We start from the raw sequence: 24,705 nt of genomic DNA, 5'->3' as shown, positions 1-24,705 counted from the left end.
TCCCTTGGATTCTCCTAAGAGATGATGTAAAACTTCATTCATAGACTGGGTGTTGTCTTTGAAGGCTGTTGACAGTGCTTTCCTAGCATGGTATCAGGAACCAGGGGTTTCTGGACTTTATACTGGATTCTGACTGAAGTTTCTGGGTACCATATTGATGTCTTAACTTTGTAAATTGCATTTTTAGGAATTATAAAACAAGACCCTAAACTACCAGTGGATAAAATCTTACCCCCACCATCTCCCTGGCCCAAGAGCTCCATCTTCGATGCTGATGAAGAAAAGTCCAAGGTAAAGAACCACACCTACATGGTGTCTGATCAGACCTTTTCCCTTAGGGACTGTAAATGCCCTTTGATGCTTGAATCAGATTGCGAAGGGGGGCAGGTTACGTGGATTCTCCTGTCCAGACAGGCCCTTAGGAGTGAGGTAGCAGAAGATTTGGGTGCATTCTTTACAGATAAGCCGACTAAAAAGGTGCTGGGCTCTTTGTGCCTTCTCCCTTTTCTGCACAGCCTTCCTTGGGGAAAGAAGGTGCAGAAGGCTAGCTCATGGGAAGTGTGGGTGATGGGTCATGTCCTCTATGGGTGTGGTATTGGGGTGGGGAAGGTGGAAGGACTTGCTGCTGTGTGTTGGTTCAGCTCTTTCTCAGTGCCAGTGAGCCTGGCCCTATCCATTTTTCATCCACTATGAACTCCCCAAATCATTGTTCCTTGGACATCAGTATCTAGAGGGACAAGAAGAGTAAGGTGGCCAAGACCCACGGATAACTCTATGATGCCTGTGAGTGGGGAACCCTTTGGCCTAGTGCTGGCAGGGTTTTCGGTCATGACTGTTCTTGGTCAGTCACAGGTCTAGTTCATGGAGCGTTGGAAGGCTACACGCTATGTACTCATTTCTGTGTGGTATGGTCTGCCTGCCAACGGCACCCCCTCCCTGTACCCACTCCTTGGGCCTAGATACTCTGTGGCCATCAGGTCTCTGTTGTTAGAATGAGCAAGACTAGTCTAGGCTCCGGGCCGCCTTTCTCCCTGGCTTTCCTCCTGCTTGGTGCCTTGGGTTTGCAGAGGGTGGGAGGAGCTAGGAAGGAGGTATGGTGTGACTTCTGAGAAAGAATCCTGTGTTACTAGCCCTCATTTTCCCCACTTTTCCTGCCATCCGTTCCATGAAGATTGAGTGACTTCTCTGTGCCAGGCATCCTGCTAGGCATTGGAAATGAAGGGATGAACAAGATCACCAGGGTCTGTCGCATCATAAAGCACATGGTCCAGGGCAACTGCAGACCTAGCACCCTTTTGGGCCAGAGAATTCCCTGTCGCTGGGGACTGTCCTGTGCACTGTAGGATGTTCACAGCATTCCCGACTCTACCCACGAGCTACCAGTAGCACACCCTCTCTAGTTGTGACAACCAGATTTCTCCAGACTTGGCCAGACATCCCCTGGGAGAAGTAATCCCCCACGTCCCCCTATCCTACTGAAAACCAGTGGCGGGCTGGGCACAGCGTCTCATGCCTGTAATCCCAGCACTTTGGAAGGCCGAGGCAGGCGGATCACGAGGTCAAGAGATTGAGACCACCCTGGCCAACATGGTGAAACCCCGTCTCTACTAAAAACACAAAAATTAGCTGGGCATGGTGGCACACGCCTGTAGTCCCAGCTACTTGGAAGGCTGAGGCAGGAGAATGGTGTCAACCTGGGAGGCAGAGGTTGCAGTGAGCCAAGATCACGCCACTGCACTCCAGCCTGACAACAGAGCAAGGCCCGGTCTCAAAAAAAAAAAACAAAAAAAAAAAACAGTGGTGTATTGGGATAGTCAGAGTGCCTGCATCATAGTGTCCTTGGGACCATTTGGTGAGACAGTGCATGTAAAATGTGTGCGCCGTTGTTAGTGTTAACTCTTCTGTAGCTGCTGCTTCTGCTCTGGTCCTGAGGGAGTTGTGGTCTCACCTACTCTTCCTGTTCACTCTCTCCAGCTTCTGACAAGGCTTCTAAAGAGCAACCACCCTGAGGACCTTCAGGCCGCAAACCGGTTAATCAAGAATTTGGTCAAGGAGGTGGGCATTCTTCCAGTTGGTTCAGTAGAAGCAGCATTTGACAGAGGCTGAAGGACAGTGCGCATGAGCCTATGCTTGAGGGATAGAGGAATGGTTGCCTGGGAGAAAGAGTGGCTCCTAGCCCTGAACTCTGGGGAACAGCCATAGGCTCCCTCGAGGGCAGCAAGGTGGTGATTGGAAGCAGAAACCCTGCTGCTGCCGTACTTCTCAGCTGCTTTCATCCATGCTGCTCAAAGCATTTCCTAGACACCAGCTTCGGTCCCAGCAACAGGTATTGGTATGGACAAAGTCCAGGTTTAGAAAACTGCTTTTCGAAGGGCTTGAGGCTGGTGGCACAGAGGCAGAGGTCACGGTCACCATTCCCCAAACTGCAGTTTCCTCCCCAGGAATTCTGGGCTTTTGAGTATTTTTTCATCCACTGTGTGAGCTCTCCCATGCACTTAACGTCCTGGTGACTCCCCTGAGTGAGCTCTCTCAATAGTGACTCTTTCCCATCCCTTGTTCAGGCTTCAGCCAGAGTTTCTGCTCCTTCACTCCCATCCTCTTCTTTTTCCCAAAAGGAACAAGAAAAATCGGAGAAGGTGTCCAAGAGGGTCAGTGCGGTGGAGGAAGTGCGAAGCCATGTGAAGGTACTGCAGGAGATGCTGAGCATGTACCGCAGGCCAGGGCAGGCCCTGCCCGACCAGGAGGCCCTGCAGGTAATCTTCAGGTGTAACACAGGGGGCTGCACGTGTTTACTAAAGTGAGTTCGCAGTGCTTTCACCTGTATGCACCCATGAAGCCATCTCAGAGTCAAGATGGTAAACATATCTGACACCTCCCCAGATGTCCTTGTGCTGCTTTGTTCTCCTTTCCTGTCTCCCCTACTCTGCAATCCCCGGGCAGCTACTGATTTGCTTTCTGTTCTGATTTGCTGACAACTCCCAGACTCTTGTATAAATGGAATGATGCAGTACATAACCCTCTATTTTTGCCTGGCTTCTCGATCTCACTCTAGATCCATCCCGTTGCTGTGCGTAGCAGTAGCTTGTTTCTTCTTACTGCCAGGTACTATCCCATCACCTGGATGTACCACAGCGTGTAACTATTGATGGGCCTTGCGTTGTTTCCATCTTTGGGTGATTATGAATCACGCTGCTATAAACAGTTGTGTACACGGGATTTTGTGTGAACATCTATTTTCATTTCTTGTGGGTAAATGTCTGGAATTACTAGGTCATATGCTAAGTATATATTTAACTTGTTAGGAAACAAAGTGGCTAAGCTATCTTCCAGGGTAATTGCACCATTTTACAATCCTAACAGCAGCATATGCAAGTTCTAGCTCCTCCACATCTTGAGATCTTAATTTTTATATAGCATCTTTATTGAGATAAAAATTAACATACCATAAAAGCAAACATCATATCTACCTAGTTATAGAATATCTTAATCACCCCTAAAAGAATCCTTGTACCCATTAACAGTCATTCCCCCTTTCCCAAACTCCCCTTTCCCCAGTCCTTGGCAACCACTAATCCACTTTCTGTCTCTCTGGATTTGCCTATTTGGATCCTTTGTCCAAGTGCGGTTACACAATACGTGGGCTTTCGTGTCTGGCTTCCTTTACGTAGCCTAATGCTTGCAGGTGCATCCATCTGGTAACTTGTGTCACTGCTCCATTTCTGTTCATGCCCGAATAGTGTTCCATTGTTTGGCTATGCCACATTTTGTTTCTCCATTTATCAGCTGATGGGCATTTGGTTTGTTCCTACTTTTTGGCTATTATGAATGATGCCTTTGAATTATTCATTACGATTAATGACTTTGAACTTTGTCTAAGTTTTTATGTGAACATAGGTTTTAAATTCTCTTGGGTATATACCTAGAAATGGAATTGCTGGATCTTGGGGTAACTCCATATTTAACATTTTGAGAAACTGCCAAACTGTTTTCCAAAGTGGCTGTGCCATTTTACATTCCCAGCAGCAATGTATTGGTTCCAGTTCTCTGCATCCTGCCAACATTTGTTGTTATCTTTTTGATCGGAGCCCTCCTGGAGGGTGTGAAGTGCTGTCTCGTTGCAACTTTCTGTTTCTTAACGGCTCGTTTATTTTCTATGCTTATTGGCAGCTTGTACATCTTAGAAGACATGTCTGCAAATCCGTTGCCCATCTTTTGGAGTGTCTTTTTGAGTTACAAGCGTTTTTTTATGTATTCTGGATACAAGTTCCTTATCAGACAGTTTTCTCCCATCTTTTTCACTGTTTTGATAGCATCTTTTGAAGCGGGAAAGTTTTGTTTTGTTTTGTTTTTTGAGACAAAGTCTCGCTCTATCGCCCAGGCTGGAGTGCAATTGCGTGATCTCAGCTCCCCACAGCCTCCTCCTCCTGGGTTCAAGCGATTCTCCTGCCTCAGCCTCCCAAGTGCTAGGATTACAGGAATGTGCCAGCACACCTGGCTAATTTTGTATTTTTTTTTTTTTTTTTTTTAGTAAAGACAGGGTTTCTCTATGTTGGTTAGGCTGGTCTCAAACTCCGACCTCAGGTGATCCGCGTACCTCAGTCTCCCAAAGTGCTGGGATTACAGGTGTGAGCCACCGTGCCTGACCAGTAGAGACAGGGTTTCACCATGTTGGCCAGGCTGGTCTCGAACCCTGACCTCAGGTGATCCACCTGCCTTGGCCTCCCAAAGTGCTGGGATTACAGGCATGAGCCACCATGCCTGGCCTTCTTTTTTTTTTTTTTTTTTCTTTTTTTTTTAAATGTCTTGCTGGTGCTTTTGTTGTCACATCTAAGAAACTACAGTCCAGCTGGGTGCAGTGGCTCACGCCTGTAATCTCAGCACTTTCAGAGGCCGAGGCAGGTGTATCACCTGAGTTCAGGAGTTCGAGACCAGCCTGACCAACATGGAGAAACCCCATCTCTACTAAAAATACAATATCAGCTGAGCATAGTGGCGTATGCCTGTAATCCCAGCTACTTGGGAGGCTGAGGCAGGGGAATCATTTGAACCCGGGAGGCGGAGGTTGTGGTGAGCCGAGATCACACCATTGCACTCCAGCCTGGGCAACAACAGCGAAACTCCATCTCAAAAACAAACAAACAATCAAAAAGAAACCACAGCCTTTCTGTGGCAGGTTTGAGGCAGCCATGCTCTTGGTCTCTCTTGGAGCTCTGTTCTCCACCTCCTTCTGCAGGTCTGTTTCAGCCATCTCCCTCTGCATTCCAGTTTTTTTTTTTTTTTTTTAAATGTTTCTCTGCACAGGAGATCCAACCCCCACATAACTCCTTCCACTTCATAAGATTAGCAGAAATGAACTACTGTCTTTCCAAATTCCTAAGAGAAAGCCTCCTGAGTAGCTGGGATTACAGGCACCCACTAACTTTTGTATTTTTAGTAGAGACAGGGTTTCACCATGTTGGCCAGGCTGGTCTTGAACTCCTGACCTCAGGTGATCTGCCCACCTCAGTCCCCCAAAGTGCTGGGATTACAGACGTGAGCCACCCTGCCCAGTCAGATTCTTTTATTTTCAAAAATCATACACTTGTAGCCTGTAATCGTTTTCTGAAACTCTGCCATGTTACTTCAAACCTGCGCTCTCGAAGTCAGGACCAACAGGAGGCCTCCGGAAGCCCCAGACACTGCCACCTGCCTGATCAGAGGTTCCTGGGGCCCTGAAGGGGGGCGTTGTGGGGTGCCTGGGCATGTGTCATGAACCACGTTGTGCTCTTTCAGGTCGTATATGAGAGGTGTGAAAAGCTGCGGCCCACGCTGTTCCGGCTGGCGAGTGACACCACTGATGACGATGATGCACTCGGTAAGTTTTCTTTCTTTGAGTGTAGCTAGCAGCACGGGTGCAAGACAGATTCAGTCCCTCCTGTCACGCTGCTGTGCCAGGAACAAGACAGAGTGGACTTGATGTTCCGTGGAGCTTGTGCTTAGGTAGGGTGTGGCTTGAGTTGCCTCAGAACTGACTTCCAGCAGGATCCAGGCTTCAGTAAGAAATCAGCAGCAGGTCTAAAGCCTGAAAAGGGGTGGAAATTGACCATGGAGATTGGGGTGTGAGAGGTAGAAGAAAGATCCCTCTGGAGGCTTCAGGAAAAGCTGATCAATCTCAGGGGCCAGAGAAACAGCTGTGGGTGGTGTCTCAAAGGGATCACCAGCTTTTGTACCTTCAGGGGCCAGGTAGGTCACCTAAGAGAGCCTGGCCGATTGGAAATGGAAGGGACATCCGTAGGGACGTGAAAAATTGTCCACAGTTACTAAAAAAAAATTTAACTCTTTATTATGGAAAATCTCAAAACATGAGAGACGGGAATAGTAAAATAAATCCTATGTATTCTTCACTCATCTTTAATAATTACCAGCTCATAGCTGATTTTTCAAATCTTGTTTCATCTGTACCTCTTTTTGTACCCACCCATTCCCTAGTCTGTTTTGAAGCAAATTCTAGACATTCCTTTTTCTTCTAATTTTTTTTTTAGATGGAGTCTCATTCAATCGTCCAGGCTGGAGTGCAGTGGTGTAATCTTGGTTCACTGCAACCTCCACCTCCCGGGTTCAAGCCATTCACCTGCCTCAGCCTCCCAAGTAGCTGGGATTACAGGCAACCACCATCATACCTGGCTAATTTTTGTATTTTTGTAGAGATGACGTTTCACCAATTTGACCAGGCTGGTTTCAAACTGCTGGCCTCTAGTGATCTGCCTGCCGTGGCCTCCCAAAGTGCTGGTCTTACAGGCGTAAGCCACAATCCCCAGCCTCTGGACATTTCAGAATAATCAAAGATTCAGTCAGTGTTCAGATTTCCCTGATAAAATTTCTCCTTAATCATCTCTTGCTAACTTAAAAAAAAATTGTTCTAAATCAGACGCAAAAGAAAAGCCATACTGTATAATTGGTTTATATTTCTTTAGTCTCTCTTAGTGGATAGCATGTGCATGCCCTCTGCAATCCTTTTTCGTTTTTTTGAGACAGTCTCACTCTGTTGCTCAGGCTGGAGTCCAATGGCGTGATCTCAGTTCACTGCAGCCTCTACAGCCTCTATCTCCTGGGTTCAAGCAGTTCTCATGCCTCAGCCTCCTGAGTAGCTGGAACTACAGTTGCGCACCACCATACCTGGCTAATTTTTGTACTTTTCGTAGAGATGGAGTTTTGCCATGTTGGCCAGGCTGGTCTCAAACTCCTGGGCTCAAGTGATTTGCCCGCCTTGGCTTCCCAAAGTGCTGGGATTACAGGCATGAATCACCACGCACAGCCTTTTCTCCTTGCATGAAAATAGGCCCTCTGAATTGAGAGTATTCTCAGTCTCAGTTCTGCTCGTCGCATCCCCCATGATGCTGTTAATGTTTCTGTTTCTGATATTTCTTTTTTTCTTGAAAAAGAGTTTCGCTCTTGTTGCCCCGGCTGGAGTGCAATGACGTGATCTCAGCTCGCTGCAACCTCCCTCTCCTGGGTTCAAGCAATTCTCCCACCTCAGCCTCCCGAATAGTTGGGATTACAGGCACCTGCCACCACGCCCGGCTAACTTTTTGTATTTTTAGTAGAAACTGGGTTTCACCATGTTGGCCAGGATGGTCTTGAACTCCTGACCTCAGGTGATCCGCCCACCTCAGCCTCCCAAAGTGCTGGGATTGCAGGCCTGAGCCACTGCGCCCAGCCAACAGGTTCTGAGTTAAAGTTAAAAGTTTGTTATTTAAAGGGCCTTAATTTGAGTGCTTACTGCTGGCCAGTACTCTGGACAGTACAGGTGTAGAAGGTAAACAGATTTGCTTCCTTCTGCATTGAGAACTATTAACATGTTAGGACTCGGGTTAACTGACTAGGCCTGATAGGGTCCGATGACACAATCTAGGGGCTGGAGGTGTGGATAAACTGAACATAGTCGAGCCATATGAAGGCTGTTTTATGGAAACGCTTAGAAAGGATTGAGATTGTTGGTCACCAAACCAGGGGGTTCTGATTCTTCCCTCATTCTTCAGCGGAAATTCTCCAGGCAAATGACCTCCTCACCCAAGGAGTTCTGCTGTACAAACAGGTGATGGAGGGCCGGGTCACCTTTGGAAACAGAGTGACCAGCTCAGTGGGAGACATCCCTGTCTCCAGAGGTATGTTTGAAAGCCTCTCCTTGCCTTCTGCCTCAGGGCAACCTGCAATTCCCAGAAAAAAAAAAAAAAAAAAAATGGGTCCTAAACATAGTCTGGGTTAAGGAATAGAAATGAGAGAACTCGCCCTTTGTTCCCCTTCCTGTGAAAGCGGGTTTCATGTTGCCATGCCCAGCCACAGGAATCGTCATGAGCTGGTTGCCGGGCTGGACCCCAGCTTTGACTACACACGGAAGCAGATGGCTAAGCTGTGCCTGGGTTTGAATTCTCATAAATGCTTGCATATGGGAGCTAGAGACAAAAGAAATGGTCTTCCTCAGTGGTTCCTAGTGCCAGGTCAGCTGTATCAGAATCACCTGGAGCACTGGTTGAACTGCCACTGCTTAGGTCCCTGGCTTGGACCTTCTAAATCAAGACTGCTTGGAGCTGGGCCTGGAGGTCTGCGTCTTTCAAGCACTGCAAGTGATTTTGATCACCTGTGATCAGAAGCCTCGGAATGGCCTGAGCTGGAGAAGGCCGAATCTGCTCTCCTCCAGGGTGATGGGACCTTTGCATGATGGCCTGTGATCCCTGGGGTAGGAAGGCAGACCTTGGCTCCCTATTGTCCTGGATGCCAGCTCAGCTTGTGTGTCAGGACACTCACCTGAGTGGAAGGTTCTTGGAAGGGCAGGAAGGGCATTACCATTTGATTAGGAGGTGGCCTGAGGGAAGCTGATTGGATTTATGTGGAGACTTTGCTCTCATGTCCAACTGATTTCTCTTCCTAACCCTGGGCTTTCTAGTCTTTCAGAATCCAACAGGCTGCATGAAGACCTGCCCCCTGATTGACTTGGAGGTGGACAATGGACCTGCGCAGGCGGGGACTGTGGCGCCATCTTTGCTTCATCAAGACCTGGCAGCCTTGGGTGAGGGCAGGTCCTTGTGGGGAGCAGGCATAGGATGGGTGCCAGTAGGGAAGCAAGCTGGTTCCCTTCGCGGAGCACATGCCTGCTGCTGAGGGGGTCGAGATGGTTGTGAATAGGAAGAATGAGCTGGTTCCCTCTGGGGACACGTACCTGCTGCTGAGGGAGTGAGTAGGGGAGTGAATTGGTCCCCTCAGGAAGCACGTGTCTGCTACTGAGCGAGTCAGGATGAGTGTGAGTAGGGGAGTGAGCTGGACCCTCGGGGAACACGTGTCTGCTGCTGAAGGAGTCAGGATGGTTGTGAGGAGAGTGAGCTGGTCCCCTCAGGAAGCACATACCTGCTGCTGAGGGAATCAAGGTGGTTGTGAGTAGGGGAGTGAGCTGGTTCCCTCAGGGAGCACATACCTGCTGCCGAGGGAATCAGGTGTTCTGGGCAGTTGAGCGGGTCCCCCTTGCATATTAGTCACAGATTGGCCATGGATGAGTCACATGACCTTCAGTAAGTTGCTTATTTGTCTAGACTTTCTGGATGTCCTAGAAAGGGTGGGTGTGGCATTAATCACCATCTTGAAGCAGGTGGAGTTAATGTTATGCATCTCACTCCACTCCTTTCTTACAGGAATCAGTGATGCTCCTGTTACAGGCACGGTGAGGATGCTCCTGGGCACGGTGCTCTTCCCAGGGCCCAGAGAGAGAAGGGGAGGGTCTCAGACCTGCCCTTGTGAGGCAGCACTGCCTGGCGAGCAGAGAGGTGCTCCTACACTGTCCCGGTGGAATCATGGCCTTGGAGGTCCAAAGCCTCTTCCTCACCCATACTGTCTGGCTGGTACCCCAGGGGAGACAGGTTACACCAGACTCCTGCCTCCTGGAGGTCTGCCCAGGAGCCGAGTGTGATCTTGCCCTTTCTTTCCCCTCTTGCCCCAAGAGATGTCACCACCCTGGGCCACAGCAGCTTGGGTGGGTTCAGGAGAGCTGTGCCTTGGTTTTACTGTGGCTGATGGTCACTCATACCCTGGTCTTTAGCCATTCCTGATTTGACAGGTTGCTGGTCAGAATTGCTGTGAGGAAAAGAGGAATCCCTCCTCTAGCACACTGCCAGGCGGTGGCGTTCAGAACCCTTCTGCAGACAGGAATTTGTTGGACCTCCTCTCACCACAGCCAGCTCCAGGCCCTCTGTGAGTCTTCTGGGCAAGGGGAGTGGGAGAGTGTGGCTCCTGAGTGCAGTTCCTTCTCATGGGACAAGGGCCAAAGAATGGTGCTCTAAGACATCCTCTCGCCCTAGAGAAACATCTTTCTTTTTTTTTTGAGACAGGGTCTCGCTCTATTGCCCAGGCTAGAGTGCAGTGGCACAATCTGGGCTCATTACAACCTTTACCTCCTGAGTTCAAGCGATTCTCCTGCCTCAGCCTCCCGAGTAACTGGGATTACAGGCACATGCCACCATGCCCAGCTAATTTTTTTTTAAGTTTTAGTAGAGATGGGATTTCACCATGTTGGCCAGGCTGATCTCAAACTCCTGACCTCAGATGATCCGTCTGCCTGGCTGAGAATCATCTTTCTATTGAAAGTTTAGGCCAGGTGCGGTGGCTCATGCCTTGTATGAGTTCGTTTTCACACTGCTGATAAAGACATACCCGAGACTGTGTAATTTAAAAACAAGCCGGGCGCGGTGGCTCAAGCCTGTAATCCCAGCACTTTGGGAGGCCGAGACGGGCGGATCACGAGGTCAGGAGATCAAGACCATCCTAGCTAACACGGTGAAACCCCATCTCTACTAAAAAATACAAAAAACTAGCCGGGCGAGGTGGCGGCGCCTGTAGTCCCAGCTACTCGGGAGGCTGAGGCAGGAGAATGGCGTAAACCCGGGAGGCGGAGCTTGCAGTGAGCTGAGATCCGGCCACTGCACTCCAGCCTGGGCGACAGAGCGAGACTCCGTCTCAAAAAAAAAAAAAAAAAAAAGAGGTTTAATGGACTCATAGTTTCACATGGCTGAGGAGGCCTCCCAATCATGGCGGAAGGCAAAAGGCATGTTTTCTTTCTTTTTTTTTTTTTTTGAGACAGAGTCTCGCTCTGTCACCCTAGGTGGAGTGCAGTGGTGCAATCTCAGCTCACTGCCACCTCTGCCTCCCGGGTTCAAGCAATTCTCTTGCCTCAGCCTCCTGAGTAGCTGGGATTAAGGCGTATGCCACCACACCTGGTTAATTTTTTGTGTTTTTTTAGTAAAGATGGGGTTTCACCATGTTGGCCAGGATGGTCTTGATCTCCTGACCTCATAATCTGCCTGCCTCTGCCTCCCAAAGTGCTGGGATTACAGGCGTGAGCCACTGCACTCAGCCAAAAGGCATGTCTTATGTGGCAGCAGACAAGAGAGAATGAGAGCCAAATGAAAAAGGGTTTCCCCTTATAAAACCGTCAGATCTCATGAGACTCACTACCATGAGAACAGTGTGGGGAAACTGCACCCATGATTCAGTTCTCTCCTACAGGGTCCCTGCCACGACATGTGGGAATTGTGGATGCTACAATTCAAGATGAGATTTAGGTGGGGACACAGCCAAACCATATCATACCTGTAATCCCAGCTCTTTGGGAGGCCAAGGCAGGTGGATCGCTTGAGCCCTGGAGTTCAAGACTAGCCTGGGATATATGGCAAAACCCCATCTCTACAAAAAACACAAAAATTAGCCAGGCGTAGTAGCTCATGCCTGTAGTCCCAGCTCCTCAGGAGGCTGAGGTGGGAGGATGACTTGAGCCCGGAAAGTCGAGGCTGCAGTGAGCCATTACCATGCCACTGCATTCCAGCCTGGACAGCAGAGTGAGACCCTGTCTCAACAAAAGTTTAATATGCTGCTTCCCTTTTCTCATTTTACTTCCTTTCCTAAGTCGTTGGAAAATACCTGCTTTGGCCAAGACATCTGAAAGGGGGTTTATTTAAGGACTAGGAATAATAGAACATGAGGTTTTTGCTGTTTGTTTTTGTTTTCCCTTCTAATAACCATGTAATTGAAGTTAAGTAAAATTTGATCCATAGAGAAATATACAACAAAGTGCAAAGTACCACTCCCTAAAAACAAGGTTGAATGTTCCTTCTTTGCTTTTTTTCTGTACAAGTAGTGGTGCGTTCTTGTGGCTTGTTGCACAAACAGGATTTTTTTTTTTTTTTTTTTTGAGACGGAGTCTTGCTCTGTCGCCCAGGCTGGAGTGCAGTGGCCGGATCTCAGATCACTTCAAGCTCCGCCTCCCGGGTTTACGCCATTCTCCTGCCTCAGCCTCCTGAGTAGCTGGGACTACAGGCGCCCACCACCACGCCTGGCTAATTTTTTGTATTTTTTAGTAGAGACGGGGTTTCACCGTGTTAGCCAGAATGGTCTCGATCTCCTGACCTCGTGATCCGCCCGTCTCGGCCTCCCAAAGTGCTGGGATTATAGGCTTGAGCCACCGTGCCCGGCCATAAACAGGATTTTAATTTACAAACTGCACTCCAGCATGACCTTTTCATATCATTATCTGTGATGCATTTCATATCAGTTTCTATAAATATGCCTCAGTCTTCTTAATAGCTACATTATAATTCATTGCATGGATGTATTTGATCATTTCCCTTTTGTGCACATTTACATAATTTCCAGTTTGGAGATGCTTAGGGGAGTGCCTTATAGTACAGATCCCTGAAGGGAGAGGTTCTCTTTTTTTTTTTTTTTTGAGACGGAGTCTCGCTATGTCGCCCAGGCTGGAGTGCAGTGACCAGATCTCAGTTCACTGCAAGCTCCGCCTCCCGGGTTCCCGCCATTCTCCTGCCTCAGCCTCCCGAGTAGCTGGGACTACAGGCGCCGGCCACCGCGCCCGGCTAAGTTTTTTTTGTATTTTTTAGTAGAGACGGGGTTTCACCCTGTCAGCCAGGATGGTCTCGATCTCCTGACCTCGTGATCCGCCCGTCTCGGCCTCCCAAAGTGCTGGGATTACAGGCTTGAGCCACCGCGCCCGGCCGGGAGAGGTTCTCTAAGGTGTGAACGTAACAACATTTTCATAGATCCTGTCCCTTTGTCTCTGGAAAAGTGCAGCTTACCTTCACCCAAACAGCCTGAAAGTGCCTATGTTCCTGATAGAAACCGCCTGGCTCTGGCAGAAGTGGGATGTCCTGGGAGTTCATTCCCATTTGCCGCCCAGAGGTCATTTCTTGCAGTCTTCTTTTTTTCAGCCACTTGGGCAGGGTGGGTTATTTCTTCTCGCGGGACTTTAGTTTTCTAAAATGTTTTCAGTTTGTGTCCCAAATGGACAAAATCATGGAATGGATAGTAGCTGGTTTAATTTGTGTATCATCTGCCTGGCTTACGTCCCTCTGTGATCACACCTGGAAAACAACCTGCCTGAGCTACTTACTGTCAGGGACTGCCTGACAGGTACAACATGAACAGCCCTCATAACAAAGGCTCTAGGTTATTGGGTTCTTATTATGTGTGGACATTTTAAGTGCTTTTCTTTCTTTCTTTTTCTTTTTTTCCTGAGACGGAGTCTCGCTCTGTTGCCCAGGCTGGAGTGCAGTGGTATGATCTCAGCTCACCACAAGCACGCGCCACCACCACCTGGCTAATTTTTAATTTTTTTTTTTTTTAATTTTTGTACTTTTAGTAGAAACTGGGTTTCACCATGTCGGCCAGGCTGGTCTTGAACTCCTGACCTCAAATGACCCACCTGCCTCAGCCTCCCAGAGTGCTGGGATTACAGGCATGAGCCACCGCGCCCAGCCTCTAAGTGCTTTTCACACATTGTCTCATTTGAATCTTGTAACAGCCCTACAAGGTAAATTACTTTTGTTTTTTCCATTTAACAGATGAGGAAGCTGAGGTATGAGTTTGATTACTTGACAAAAGTCATGTAACATCTGGTATATTAGCTCACACCTGTAATCCCAGTACTTTGGGAGGCCGAGGTGGGCGAATCACCTGAGATCAAGATTCAAGACCAGCACGGCCAATGTGGTGAAACCCTGTCTCTAATAAAAATACAAAAATTAGCCGGGCGTGGTGGCAGGTGCCTGTAATCCCAGTTACTCAGGAGGCTGAGGCAGGAGAATTGCTTGAGCCTGGGAGGCAGAGGTTGCCGTGAGCCGAGGCAGTTCCACTACACTCCAGCCTGGGCAACAGAGCAAGACACTGTATCATCAAAAAAAAAAAAAAGAAAAAAGGCATATAACATCTAACTGTGCGTGTGTGTGTGATTTTTTTCCCTTGTTCTGTGTGTGTGTGTGTGTGTGTGTGTGTGTGTGTGTGTGTGATTTTTTTCCCTTGTTCTGTAATAAGCCTAAATTGCAGGAAATCGCTACAATTTTTGCTAGTCTTTGATATTTTTTATTTCTTTGTAGGAATTATGTTTCGCAGAAAAGTGTCCCCAAGGAAGTGCCCCCAGGTACTAAGTCCTCTCCAGGTTGGTCCTGGGAGGCTGGCCCGTTGGCTCCTTCCCCATCTTCACAGAATACACCTCTGGCTCAAGTGTTTGTCCCTTTGGAGTCTGTTAAGCCCAGTAAGTACAATTTTGCTCCCCACCTTTTTTTTTTCCTGGGAATCTATTAGACTCCCAGCTTTTTCCACTGCAGTTTGGTAGAGGTAGCCCTTAAATTTGGTTGATGAATGGGAGAGATTTTGCATGAGGGCAAAAAGTAAGAGGTTGTGGCCAGGTATGGTGACTCATGCCTGTAATCCCAGCACTTTGGGAGGCTGAGGTGGGAGGATCACTTGAGGCCAGGAGTTTGAGACCCGCCTGGGCAAGATAGCCTTGTCTCTATTTGGTGGGGGGAAGAAAAAAATGGGGAGGCTAAGGCAGGTGATCACTTGAGGCCAGGAGTTTGAGACCAGCCTGGCCAACATAATGAAGCCCTGTCTCTACAGAAAATACAAACATTAGCTGGGCGTGGTGGTGCATGCCTGTAGTCTCAGCTACTTGGGAGGCTGAGGCAGGAGAATTGCTTGAATCCAGGAGGTGCAGGTTGCAGTGAGCCAAGATCATGCCACCACACTCTAGCCTGAGTGACAAAGTGAGACTCCATCTCCCAAAAAAAAAAAAAGTTTGCTTCTTTGTCTTTTAGCTAATTTTCTTAGCCTTCCTTAGTATTGACACTGTCAAGGATATGGGCAAGCCTTTAGGCACATAATGTTCATTGATTTGGGATTCAAGAAGGGAATGTTTAATGTGGCCTGAAATGACTGGCAAGAGGTAGAATTCAAATGAGTGGAAGAATTTGTCTAGTGATAATCCTTCTCTAGGGATCCTCATTAAAGCAGAAAAGTGGATATTACCTATGTTACAAAGGGAAGGAAATGGAAGGCTCAGCTAATCAAGGTGCATACTAGCGCAGAGACCGTAGTATGCACAGCAGGACACAACTCAGGTCATCTGTTCCAGGGCCTGGGCTCTTTAGCACAGAGCCCTCCTATGGCTCTTTGTGATGAGGTTAGATTTCAGAGAGCCCTGAAAGCCAGGCAGACAAATTTGTAAATAAACAGAGTTGGTAAACAGTGGGAGCTCTTTGCACATTTCTTTATTGATTTTTGATTTAAGAAATAATACATGTTCAGTGTTAATTTTCTGAATTCAATAATTGTACTGTAGTTACGATGTTAACATCTGGGGAAGCTACATGAAGGGTATATAGAAATTTTTGTATTAGTTTTATAACTTCTTATAAGTCTGAAATTATTACAAAGCAAACTTTAAAAAGTAAAAAAGTTAAAAATACATGTTCAAAATGTAGAGTTTTATTAAAGATAGAATAGGCTGGACTCAGTGGCTCACGCCTGTAATGCCAGCACTTTGGGAGGACGAGGCAGGCAGATCACTTGAGGTCAGGAGTTTGAGACCAGCCTGGCCAAAATGGTGAAACCCTAAAAACACAAAAATTAGCTGGGTGTGGTAGTATGCACCTGTAATCCCCAGCTACTCAGGAGCCTGAGTCAGGAGAATCACCTGAACCCAGACGGCAGAGGTTGCAGTGAGCTGAGATCGTGCCACTGTGCTTCAATGTGAGCAACAAAGAAGACTCTGTCTCAAAAAAAAAAAAAAGATGTACTAGAAAAGTAAAATCATCTATACCATTATCAGCCAGAGATGGAAATTCTGTTCATGTCTTGATAGATTTTCTTCTTGTCTTATCATGTACGTATATTTGTACATACACAGTTCTTAATAATTTTATACCACAGTGTGTACAGAATGTTACTCTATTTACTGTTACTTTATAAGTCTATACCACACTGCAGCCTCAAATTCCTCTTGGGCTCAAGCAATCCTCCTGCCTCAGACTCCCAGGTAGCTAGCATGACAGGCATGCACCACCATACCCAGCAAATTTTTATTGTCTTTTTGGGGATGGGAGGCAGATCTCACTATATTGCCCAGGCTGGTCTTGAACTCCTGACCTCAAGCAATTTTCTCATCTCAGCCACCTGAGTAGCTGTGATTACAGGCATGAGACACCATACCCAGATCTAAGCTATATTTTAGTAATGTATATTTTGATATTAAAGTGTTTTCCCAGCTGATTAAGCAGTCTGAGTGCCATTCATTGAGCCAGCCCTGATTTTTGAAGGATATGTTATGTTACAGTCTCATTTAGATCTGTTCTGCATGTTCTGTTTTATGCCACTTTACTTGAATTGTAATTTTATCTGTGTATTTGCTATAGCCCTGCCCCCCTTATTAAATTTATTGGTCTTACATAGTTTTCCCCCCTCAAATAAACATTAGAGTCACTCCTGAGCTAAATTAAAAGTATCTTTAGAATTTCCATTGGAATGCTATTAAACTTACTAATTTGAGGTGATTTGGTATCTACGGTTTTGTACAATTAAATATAAGGTGGTGTGTGTGTGTGTGTGAGCATGTGTGTGTGTTTGTAGTCACACAAAAGAGACTAGAAGGAAATAAGTGTTTATTTCTGGGTAGAATTAAGAGTGCATTGGCTGGGCGCGGTGGCTCATGCCTGTAATCCCAGCACTTTGGGAGGCCGAGGTGGGCGGATCACCTGAGGTTGGGAGTTTGAAGCCTGACCTCCCCCAGCCTGACCAACATGGAGAAACCCTATCTCTACTAAAAACACATAAAACTAGCTGGGCATGGTGGCGCATTCCTAGCTACTCTGGAGGCTGAAGTAGGAGAATCATTTGAACCTGGGAGGCGGAGGTTGTGGTGAGCCAAGATCATGCCGTTGCACTCCAGCCTGGGCAACAAAAGTGAAAGTCCATCTCATAAAAAAGAGCATTTATTTTATTTTTTTATGATTGTGTGTGTGTATGTGGTTTTTTTGTTTGTTTTTTCGTTTGTGAGATAGTCTTGCTCTGTCACCCAGGCTAGAGTGCAGTGGTGCAATCTCGGCTCACTGCAACCTCCGCCTCCCGAGTTCAAGTGATTTTTGTGCCTCAGCCTCTCAGATGGCTGAGATTACAGGCGTGCACCACCATGCCCAGCTAATTTTTGTATTTTTAGTAGAGATGGGGTTTCGCCATGTTGTACAGGCTGGTCACGAACTCTTAGCCTCAAGTGATCCACCCTCCTCGGCCTCCCAAAGTGCTGGGATTACAGGCATGAGCCCCCACGCCTGGCTGATCATTTTCTGTTTTCTATAGTGTTCATGCATGATTTTAATCATGATCATATCTTCCTCAAAAATGTGATTTTTTTTTTTTTTTTTTTTTTTTGAGATGGAGTCTCGCTCTGTCGCCCAGGCTGGAGTGCAGTGGCCGGATCTCAGCTCACTGCAAGCTCTGCCTCCTGGGTTTACGCCATTCTCCTGCCTCAGCCTCCCAAGTAGCTGGGACTACAGGCGCCCGCCGCCTCGCCCAGCTACTTTTTTTGCATTTTTTAGTAGAGACGGGGTTTCACCATGTTAGCCAGGATGGTCTCGATCTCCTGACCTCGTGATCCGCCTGTCTCGGCCTCCCAGAGTGCTGGGATTACAGGCTTGAGCCACCACGCCCGGCCAAAAAATGTGATTTTTTAATAACTGGTGGTGTGTCTGATGGTTGAATGGTGGGGAGAGGTCAGTTTGGAGGGTCATAGGAGTCCAGCTGGAGTCATGGGGACTTGGAATATTGTAGTGCAGAGAAATTCAGTCCTGGACATGTTCTGCATGGAGAAGCAGTAGCATCTGGGGATAACATGTATATCTCTTTCCAGCCTGGCTGTCTGGGGGGTTTTGTAGTGGTGTTAACCCTTCTGCTCGTGCCCTCTCTACCAGGCAGCCTTCCACCTCTCATCGTGTATGACCGGAACGGATTCAGAATTCTGCTCCACTTCTCCCAGACGGGAGCCCCTGGGCACCCAGAGGTACAGGTGCTGCTGTTGACCATGATGAGCACGGCTCCCCAGCCTGTCTGGGATATCATGTTTCAGGTGGCTGTGCCAAAGGTGAGTCATCTGTTGTGGATTTCTCAGTAATGGCTGTCATTTTTGAGTGCCAAGTTCTTTGCTGGGACTTATCTGTCGAGTGTCAAGGAAAGAATCTTCACTCAAACTAACTGAAGATAAAGTGGGAATGTAATGGCTTACCTGACTGGGGATTCCTGAATATCTGGTGTCAGATATGAGTGGATCCAGATAGGTTCTTAAACGATGCCTCTAGAGTCTGTCTGTATCTCTTGACTCTGCTTTTCTTTGTCTCCATTCTGACAGTTTCTCCACAAAGCAGGAAAGTGGCTACCCACAGCTCCAGGGTTGCATGGTCCTTAACCTTCTTTATCTCAGAAACTCTCACCAGGCATGAAGCATGTATACTGATTACCCAGGAAAGGGCTCTGATTGGCCTTGTTGGTGTTTCTTCCATACCTTGGACCAGGAACTTGTGTCCTGGGATATGAGGCACTTGGCCAATGTGAGATAACATATCCAGCCCTTTTCAAAGGAAGTGGGGCCCTACTGCTTAACAGGCACCCCACAGTCACAGGGGAAGGGGCCCGTCCTGAAAGGAAAAGATTCAAGACAGACAAAAATATGACATGCAGTCTCTACTTCTCATGGTAGTCCTGTAGGGAATGTTCTGCTACTACCTGTTGTATAAGTTAACCCAAGGCTCAGAAATTAAATATTTTACTCAAGGTCACAGAGCTAGTGAGAAGCAGTTAGAATTCAACCTAAAATGTGCCCTGGCTGTTGATGCTGCTTCTCAGATGCCAGTTATTGACCACACAACTCCAGATCCATTCTGTATGTGGAAGGAAAGGCCTCTTAGATCCTTTTAACAATTAGTGGGAGTCTGTCTGCTTGGGCTCCCATAGGTGCCTCGGGGTACCACGTCTAAGAGGGCCATTTCCTCTTGGAGGGGTGTTGGGGAGGTCCAGCTCCCCCTCACCTGATCTTCATCCTGGAAGCTGTGGTTAGGAATGAGTTACATGTTGGTTTTCTTCCCCCATAGTCAATGAGAGTGAAGCTGCAGCCGGCATCCAGCTCCAAGCTTCCTGCATTCAGTCCTTTGATGCCTCCAGCTGTGATATCTCAGATGCTGCTGCTTGACAATCCACACAAAGTATGTTCTAGTGTCTGTGGTAGCAGGGAGATGGGGGCCCCTGAACTGTAAGAGGAGGTAACTTTGTGGGTAGAGAGAGGCACATTGAGGCCTTGCTCTAAAGTCTCTGGTTTGCTGGGCGCAGTGGTTCACCCAAGTAACCCCAGCACTTTGGGAGGCTGAGGCAGGTGGACACCCTGAGGTCAGGAGTTTGAAACCAGCCTGGCCAACATGGTGAAACCCCATCTCTACTAAAAATACAGAAATTAGCTGGGTGTGATGGCACGCGCCTTTAGTCCTAGCTACTCAGGAGGCTGAGGCAGGAGAGTCGCTTGAACCCAGGAGGTGGACGTTGCAGTGAGCCAAGATCGTACTACTGCACTCCTGGGCAACAGAGCAAGACTCCATCTCAAAAAAAATAAATAAATAAAGTCGGCCGGGTGCAGTGGCTCATGCCTGTAATCCCAGCACTTTGGGAGGCTGAGGCAGATGGATCATGAGGGTCAAGAGATTGAGACCATCCTGGCCAACATGGTGAAAGCCCATCTCTACTGAAAATACAAAAATTAGCTGGGCATGGTGTCGCATGCCTGTAGTCTCAGCTACTGGGGAGGCTGAGGCAGGAGAATTGCTTGAACCCAGGAGGCAGAGGTTGCAGTGAGCCAAGATCACGCCATTGTACTCCAGCCTGGCGACAGAGTGAGACTCCACCGGATGGATGGATGGATGGATGGATGGATGGATGCATGGATGGATGCATGGATGGATGCATGGATGGATGCATGGATGGATGGATGACAGAAAAGGAGAGAGAGAAAAAGAAAAGAAAAAAGAGGAAAGAGAAAGAAGAAAGGGCCGGGCGCGGTGGCTCAAGCCTGTAATCCCAGCACTATGGGAGGCCGAGACGGGCGGATCACGAGGTCAGGAGATCGAGACCATCCTGGCGAACACGGTGAACTCGGGAGGCTGAGGCAGGAGAATGGCATGAACCCGGGAGGCGGAGCTTGCAGTGAGCTGAGATCCGGCCACTGCACTCCAGCCTGGGCGACAGAGCGAGACTCCGTCTCAAAAAAAAAAAAAAAAAAAGAGAGAAAGAAGAAAGTCAGTCAGTCTCTGGTTTGGTTGGGTGGTAGGGGTATATGTGGAATATCCCTCACTGGAGTCTGTCTTTGGGGCTCATTGAAGGAAGATCAGATGGATTGTCATAGCTGGGGACCAAGGGAGGGACACATGAACTCTCCCTAATCCTCTGGAATCCTCTGAAAGGGCAAGGCCTGTCTTCCTAAGCTGGTCTCTGAATTGCAGCCCATCTCAGGATTTCAGGACTGCAGAAGTATCGAAGGGTTCCCAGGATATGTGCCTATTTCCCCTTGTTTGTAGTCCCAAAGTGAGTATCCTAGGTATTTTGTGTCAGAATTGTTTGAAGCACTCACTTGACTTAACATGGTCACCCTGTTCCTGGGTTGCTCTCCACTGATTTAACATCTTCTGTCTCTTCTATCCCAGGAACCTATCCGCTTACGGTACAAGCTGACATTCAACCAAGGTGGACAGCCTTTCAGCGAAGTAGGAGAAGTGAAAGACTTTCCAGACCCGGCTGTCTTGGGTGCAGCCTAACTTTTCACAAGACGGACCCTTCATTTCAAGCTTAGTCTGGCGTTACTTTTGCTGTCAAGTTGGGACTAATGGTGTTTCAGTGCAGAGTGCCAAGAGTCCTATCCTGACGTCAGGCTCTGGGTGTCAACCTCTGACTTATTCTGCAGATGCTGTGTGTGTGTGTGTGTGTGTGTCTGTGTCTGTGTGTCTGTGTGTTTGGGGAGAGGGTGGTAGCGCAGGGCTTGGGATATCGGCAGTGTGGGAAATGTGATGCATTTCTCATCATCATCATCTCTGCTACAGTCATGTTTCTGCATGTCAGCAAGCGACACTGTCCGTGCCTCAGGTTGGAGGTTTTATCAGCCAAAGTGTTTTTTTCATGTATTGTTCGTTCCATTCATCCACTCTGTGCCTTGTCAGCCTTTGAAAGTCTTGGTTGCTCCCAGGCTGCTGTTCTCAGGGACCTTAAAAGGGACCTGGTTAGTCTTGGGGCAGAGAGTATCTTCTTGGGCACTCTCTTCCAAGAAAGACCTTGTCTCCATTTTCATTAGACAATGCTTCTTGTGTGTGTTCTGGAAGATCTTCTAAATGGAATGCCTGTTGCACTGTTCCCAGGCGAGTGGCTGCCATGAGACCTGAGGACCACACTTGGGGGACCAATCATGTCCTTCACCACTGTGCCTTAGAATCGCCCCTGGATAGGCCTCCTGGGCAGAGGGGAAAGCAGCTCCCAGGCCTTATTCAGGCCTCAGGTCCATGGGTTGGGCAGCCAGTCTGGGCCCTTCTCAGGATCCTCATCTCCATCCTCATCCTCTTCCTTCACGGCATTTATTCGGAGCTCTTTGTGACACACCATGTCGGTCATGGTGAATCGGCCAATAGCCAGCCCTTGCCAGCTGACGTCACAATCTAAGATGGGGAACTGTGGTACAGATAGACATGAAGAGAGCTTAGCAGTGATTGAGGTGGTGACTAAATATACAGTCATTAAATAAATACCATGTAGCAAATGTACTTTGTGGAGTGTTGAGTAAGTGGAAAATGGAAAGCCAGTTGCATTTGGAGATGATAGGCCTAAAGGGAACTGTCTTCTGTCGAGAAGTAAAGGAAACTTCCTGAAGGATGTAGAAACTTAACTGCCTCAGTGAAGAGAACCTGAAGATCTGAGGCAAGCTGGACAGGAGAGGTGGGTATTTGTTGAAGGAAAAATTCAAGTTTATAATCACTTCCCACTTAGTGAGCACCTACTGTGTGCTAGGAACTTGAATGTGTATTTTTGACAAGTCCTGCTTGGCCTGATGGGTGAGAGAAGGAACCTGAGCCTGGCTGAGATGGCCAGGTGGAGGGCTTTGAAGTCCAAGCAGCTGAACTGGCTGGGTGGGTTTCTGCCTCCGAAACTGCAAGGCTTGTTTGGAGCTCTTAATCACAATATCTGATATTTTTAAAGTCTGATCTTTTGGCTTCTACATATAGTGGAAAGCTGCCAACACTAATTGGTAGAGGTGGGAACTGTAAAAGATGAAGTATGCTAATTTTAAGCAAATGTAAAAACTCATAAAACAGATAAACAGTGAGGTGATTTCATTTGCCATAATTCACATAAGACAAATTTTAATCTAAAAGTACTTGCTTGTGTTCTGTGTGCCTTTTTTTTTTTTTTTTTCTACTTTTTGAGGCCACTCTGTCACCCAGGCTGGAGTACAGTGGTACGATCTCAGCTCACTGCAATCTCTGCCTACCAGGTTTAAGCGATTCTCATGCCTCAGCCTCCCAAGTAGCTGGGACTACAGGCGTGAGCCACCACGCCCAGCTAATTTTTGTATTTTTAGTAGAGATGGGGTTTCACCACGTTGGCCAGACTGTTCTCAAACTCCTGACCTCAGGTGATACGCCCACCTCGGCCTCCCAGAGTGCTGGGATTACAGGCGTGAGCCACCACACCCGGCCTCTGTGTAGTTTTTATATGCTCTGTTGCTGTTGTATAGGCTTGAAGAGATACCCATCATAATGACAGCATCTCCCTCTGAAGGGTTTTGGTCAAAATGGGTGAATGAGACTTACACATAAAGACAGGCTTTCTCCCCTATTGTTCAGAGGTGAACTCACACGTGTGTACCTGAACATTCTTGCTTTTGAGGAGACAGACTCCCAGTGGTACTTACTATGCTTAGGGGTTGGACAGGATAGGTGTGGGAGGAGAGAAGGCAGGCTGCTGTCCTGAAAGTGGCCGTGATTTATGTTATCACTCCCTTCTAATCAGCAAGTCCAGTGGCCACTCACAGCCCAGCTCCTACCTCTTCATTCACTCAACAAGTAGTGGCTCACACCTATAATCCCAGCATTTTGGGAGGCTGAGTGGGATGACCACTTCAGCCCAGGATTTCAAGTCCGGCCTGGGCTACATAGTGACACCTCGTCTCTGTTTTTTAAAAAACTAGTTGTTGACCAGCTACCCTGAGCCAGGGCACCACCCTGAAGGAGCTTCTCTTCCTCTGGGGAGAAGCAAATTCATGATGTGTGTGCTGGAGATCCGGCACTCATGGCCAGTGCTTTCCAGTATCCTGAACTCTTCAGGGGTCCTGTTGACCCCTATTTCGTGACCTACCTCCGTGACTGCTCTTTTTCCTCTGTCTTGTAAGTGTGGTGGTTTTCCAGAGTCCAATCCTCAGGACTTTCCTATCCACACAGAGGCCTGGTAGTCAGGCGACTCTAAACCATTAGATGGATTGTAGACCTCTCTCAAGCTGCCACCTCCTTGCTGTCCCCAGATCATATTTCAGTCTGTCAGTGGATATCTGTATCTGGAGGTTCCACTGTTGCTTCTATCTCAGTTACTTAGAATGGAACACAGAGTCCTGCACCTTTCCACCTACATGCCCTTACTTGAAAGCACCTGAGACTTATTGGGTGCCTGATTCCTGCTTCATCTGTATCTGCGGAGTAGTTGTATGTCAAGTGGCCTGTTTTCTAAACAATCCCACATCATGTCCTCCCTACACTTACATTGCCACTGCTCTGGTTTGGGCTTTTTTGGCGGAGGGGGATGGGGGAGACAATGCCTCTGTCCCAATTCTGAGTACCAGCTCTGGTTCTTGCCACTACCAGAGTTCTCTAGCAAATCTGAGCATCTGACCGGGTGAAAAATTCTGAATGGCTTCCTGATGCCTAACTTTATGGGATCAAATTCAAGTTGCACGCTGACACTCAGTGCCCTTCTGGTATCATCTGCCAAGACCAGGGCCTGCTTCACCACAGCCGCAATAAAAGTCCTTTCAAGCCCTGATAATGCCATGTTTTGTCATAACCTTTTGCCTACATATGCTGCAGTTAATTACTCTCCCTATTATCTTCCACGACCTGGGCAAAATGTTTCCTTATCTGTGAGCCGCTCTGAACACAAATAGGTCATGAAAATAGTGTTGAAAACAGAATGACAACCAAAAGAAAAGCGAATATTACGTAGTACAAATAGTGTAAATTAAGACAGCAAATGTTAAAGGTAGAAAGCAAAGGCAATATTCTAGAATACAAATAGTGCTTGCCTACTACAATATTAATCCCAAATCCTTTAAAT

General features: G+C 47.7%; 1 protein-coding gene across 2 annotated transcripts in view; it reads left to right on the top strand.

Moving 5' to 3' along the window:
• The window catches only part of LOC105485018 (golgi associated, gamma adaptin ear containing, ARF binding protein 2), a 46,473-nt gene extending 22,056 nt beyond the window's left edge, over positions 1-24,417 (top strand). For both annotated transcript variants that reach the window (XM_011747173.2, XM_024793875.2), the window contains exons 6-17: positions 188-291; positions 1,975-2,055; positions 2,616-2,753; positions 5,773-5,854; positions 8,019-8,144; positions 8,924-9,046; positions 9,663-9,691; positions 10,085-10,218; positions 14,406-14,563; positions 18,273-18,442; positions 19,446-19,556; positions 21,042-24,417. In XM_011747173.2, coding sequence (XP_011745475.2) covers positions 188-291; positions 1,975-2,055; positions 2,616-2,753; positions 5,773-5,854; positions 8,019-8,144; positions 8,924-9,046; positions 9,663-9,691; positions 10,085-10,218; positions 14,406-14,563; positions 18,273-18,442; positions 19,446-19,556; positions 21,042-21,152 — 1,367 coding nt within the window. In that variant the 3' untranslated portion in view covers positions 21,153-24,417. The remainder of the gene's footprint in view (positions 1-187; positions 292-1,974; positions 2,056-2,615; positions 2,754-5,772; positions 5,855-8,018; positions 8,145-8,923; positions 9,047-9,662; positions 9,692-10,084; positions 10,219-14,405; positions 14,564-18,272; positions 18,443-19,445; positions 19,557-21,041) is intronic.
• The last annotated feature ends 288 nt before the right edge of the window (positions 24,418-24,705 follow it).

This window comes from Macaca nemestrina, chromosome 18 (assembly GCF_043159975.1).
Source record: "Macaca nemestrina isolate mMacNem1 chromosome 18, mMacNem.hap1, whole genome shotgun sequence".
Classification (NCBI taxonomy): Eukaryota; Metazoa; Chordata; class Mammalia; order Primates; family Cercopithecidae; genus Macaca; species Macaca nemestrina.
Note: the sequence above shows the minus strand (reverse complement) of the source record. Positions and strands in the feature narration are given on the sequence as shown.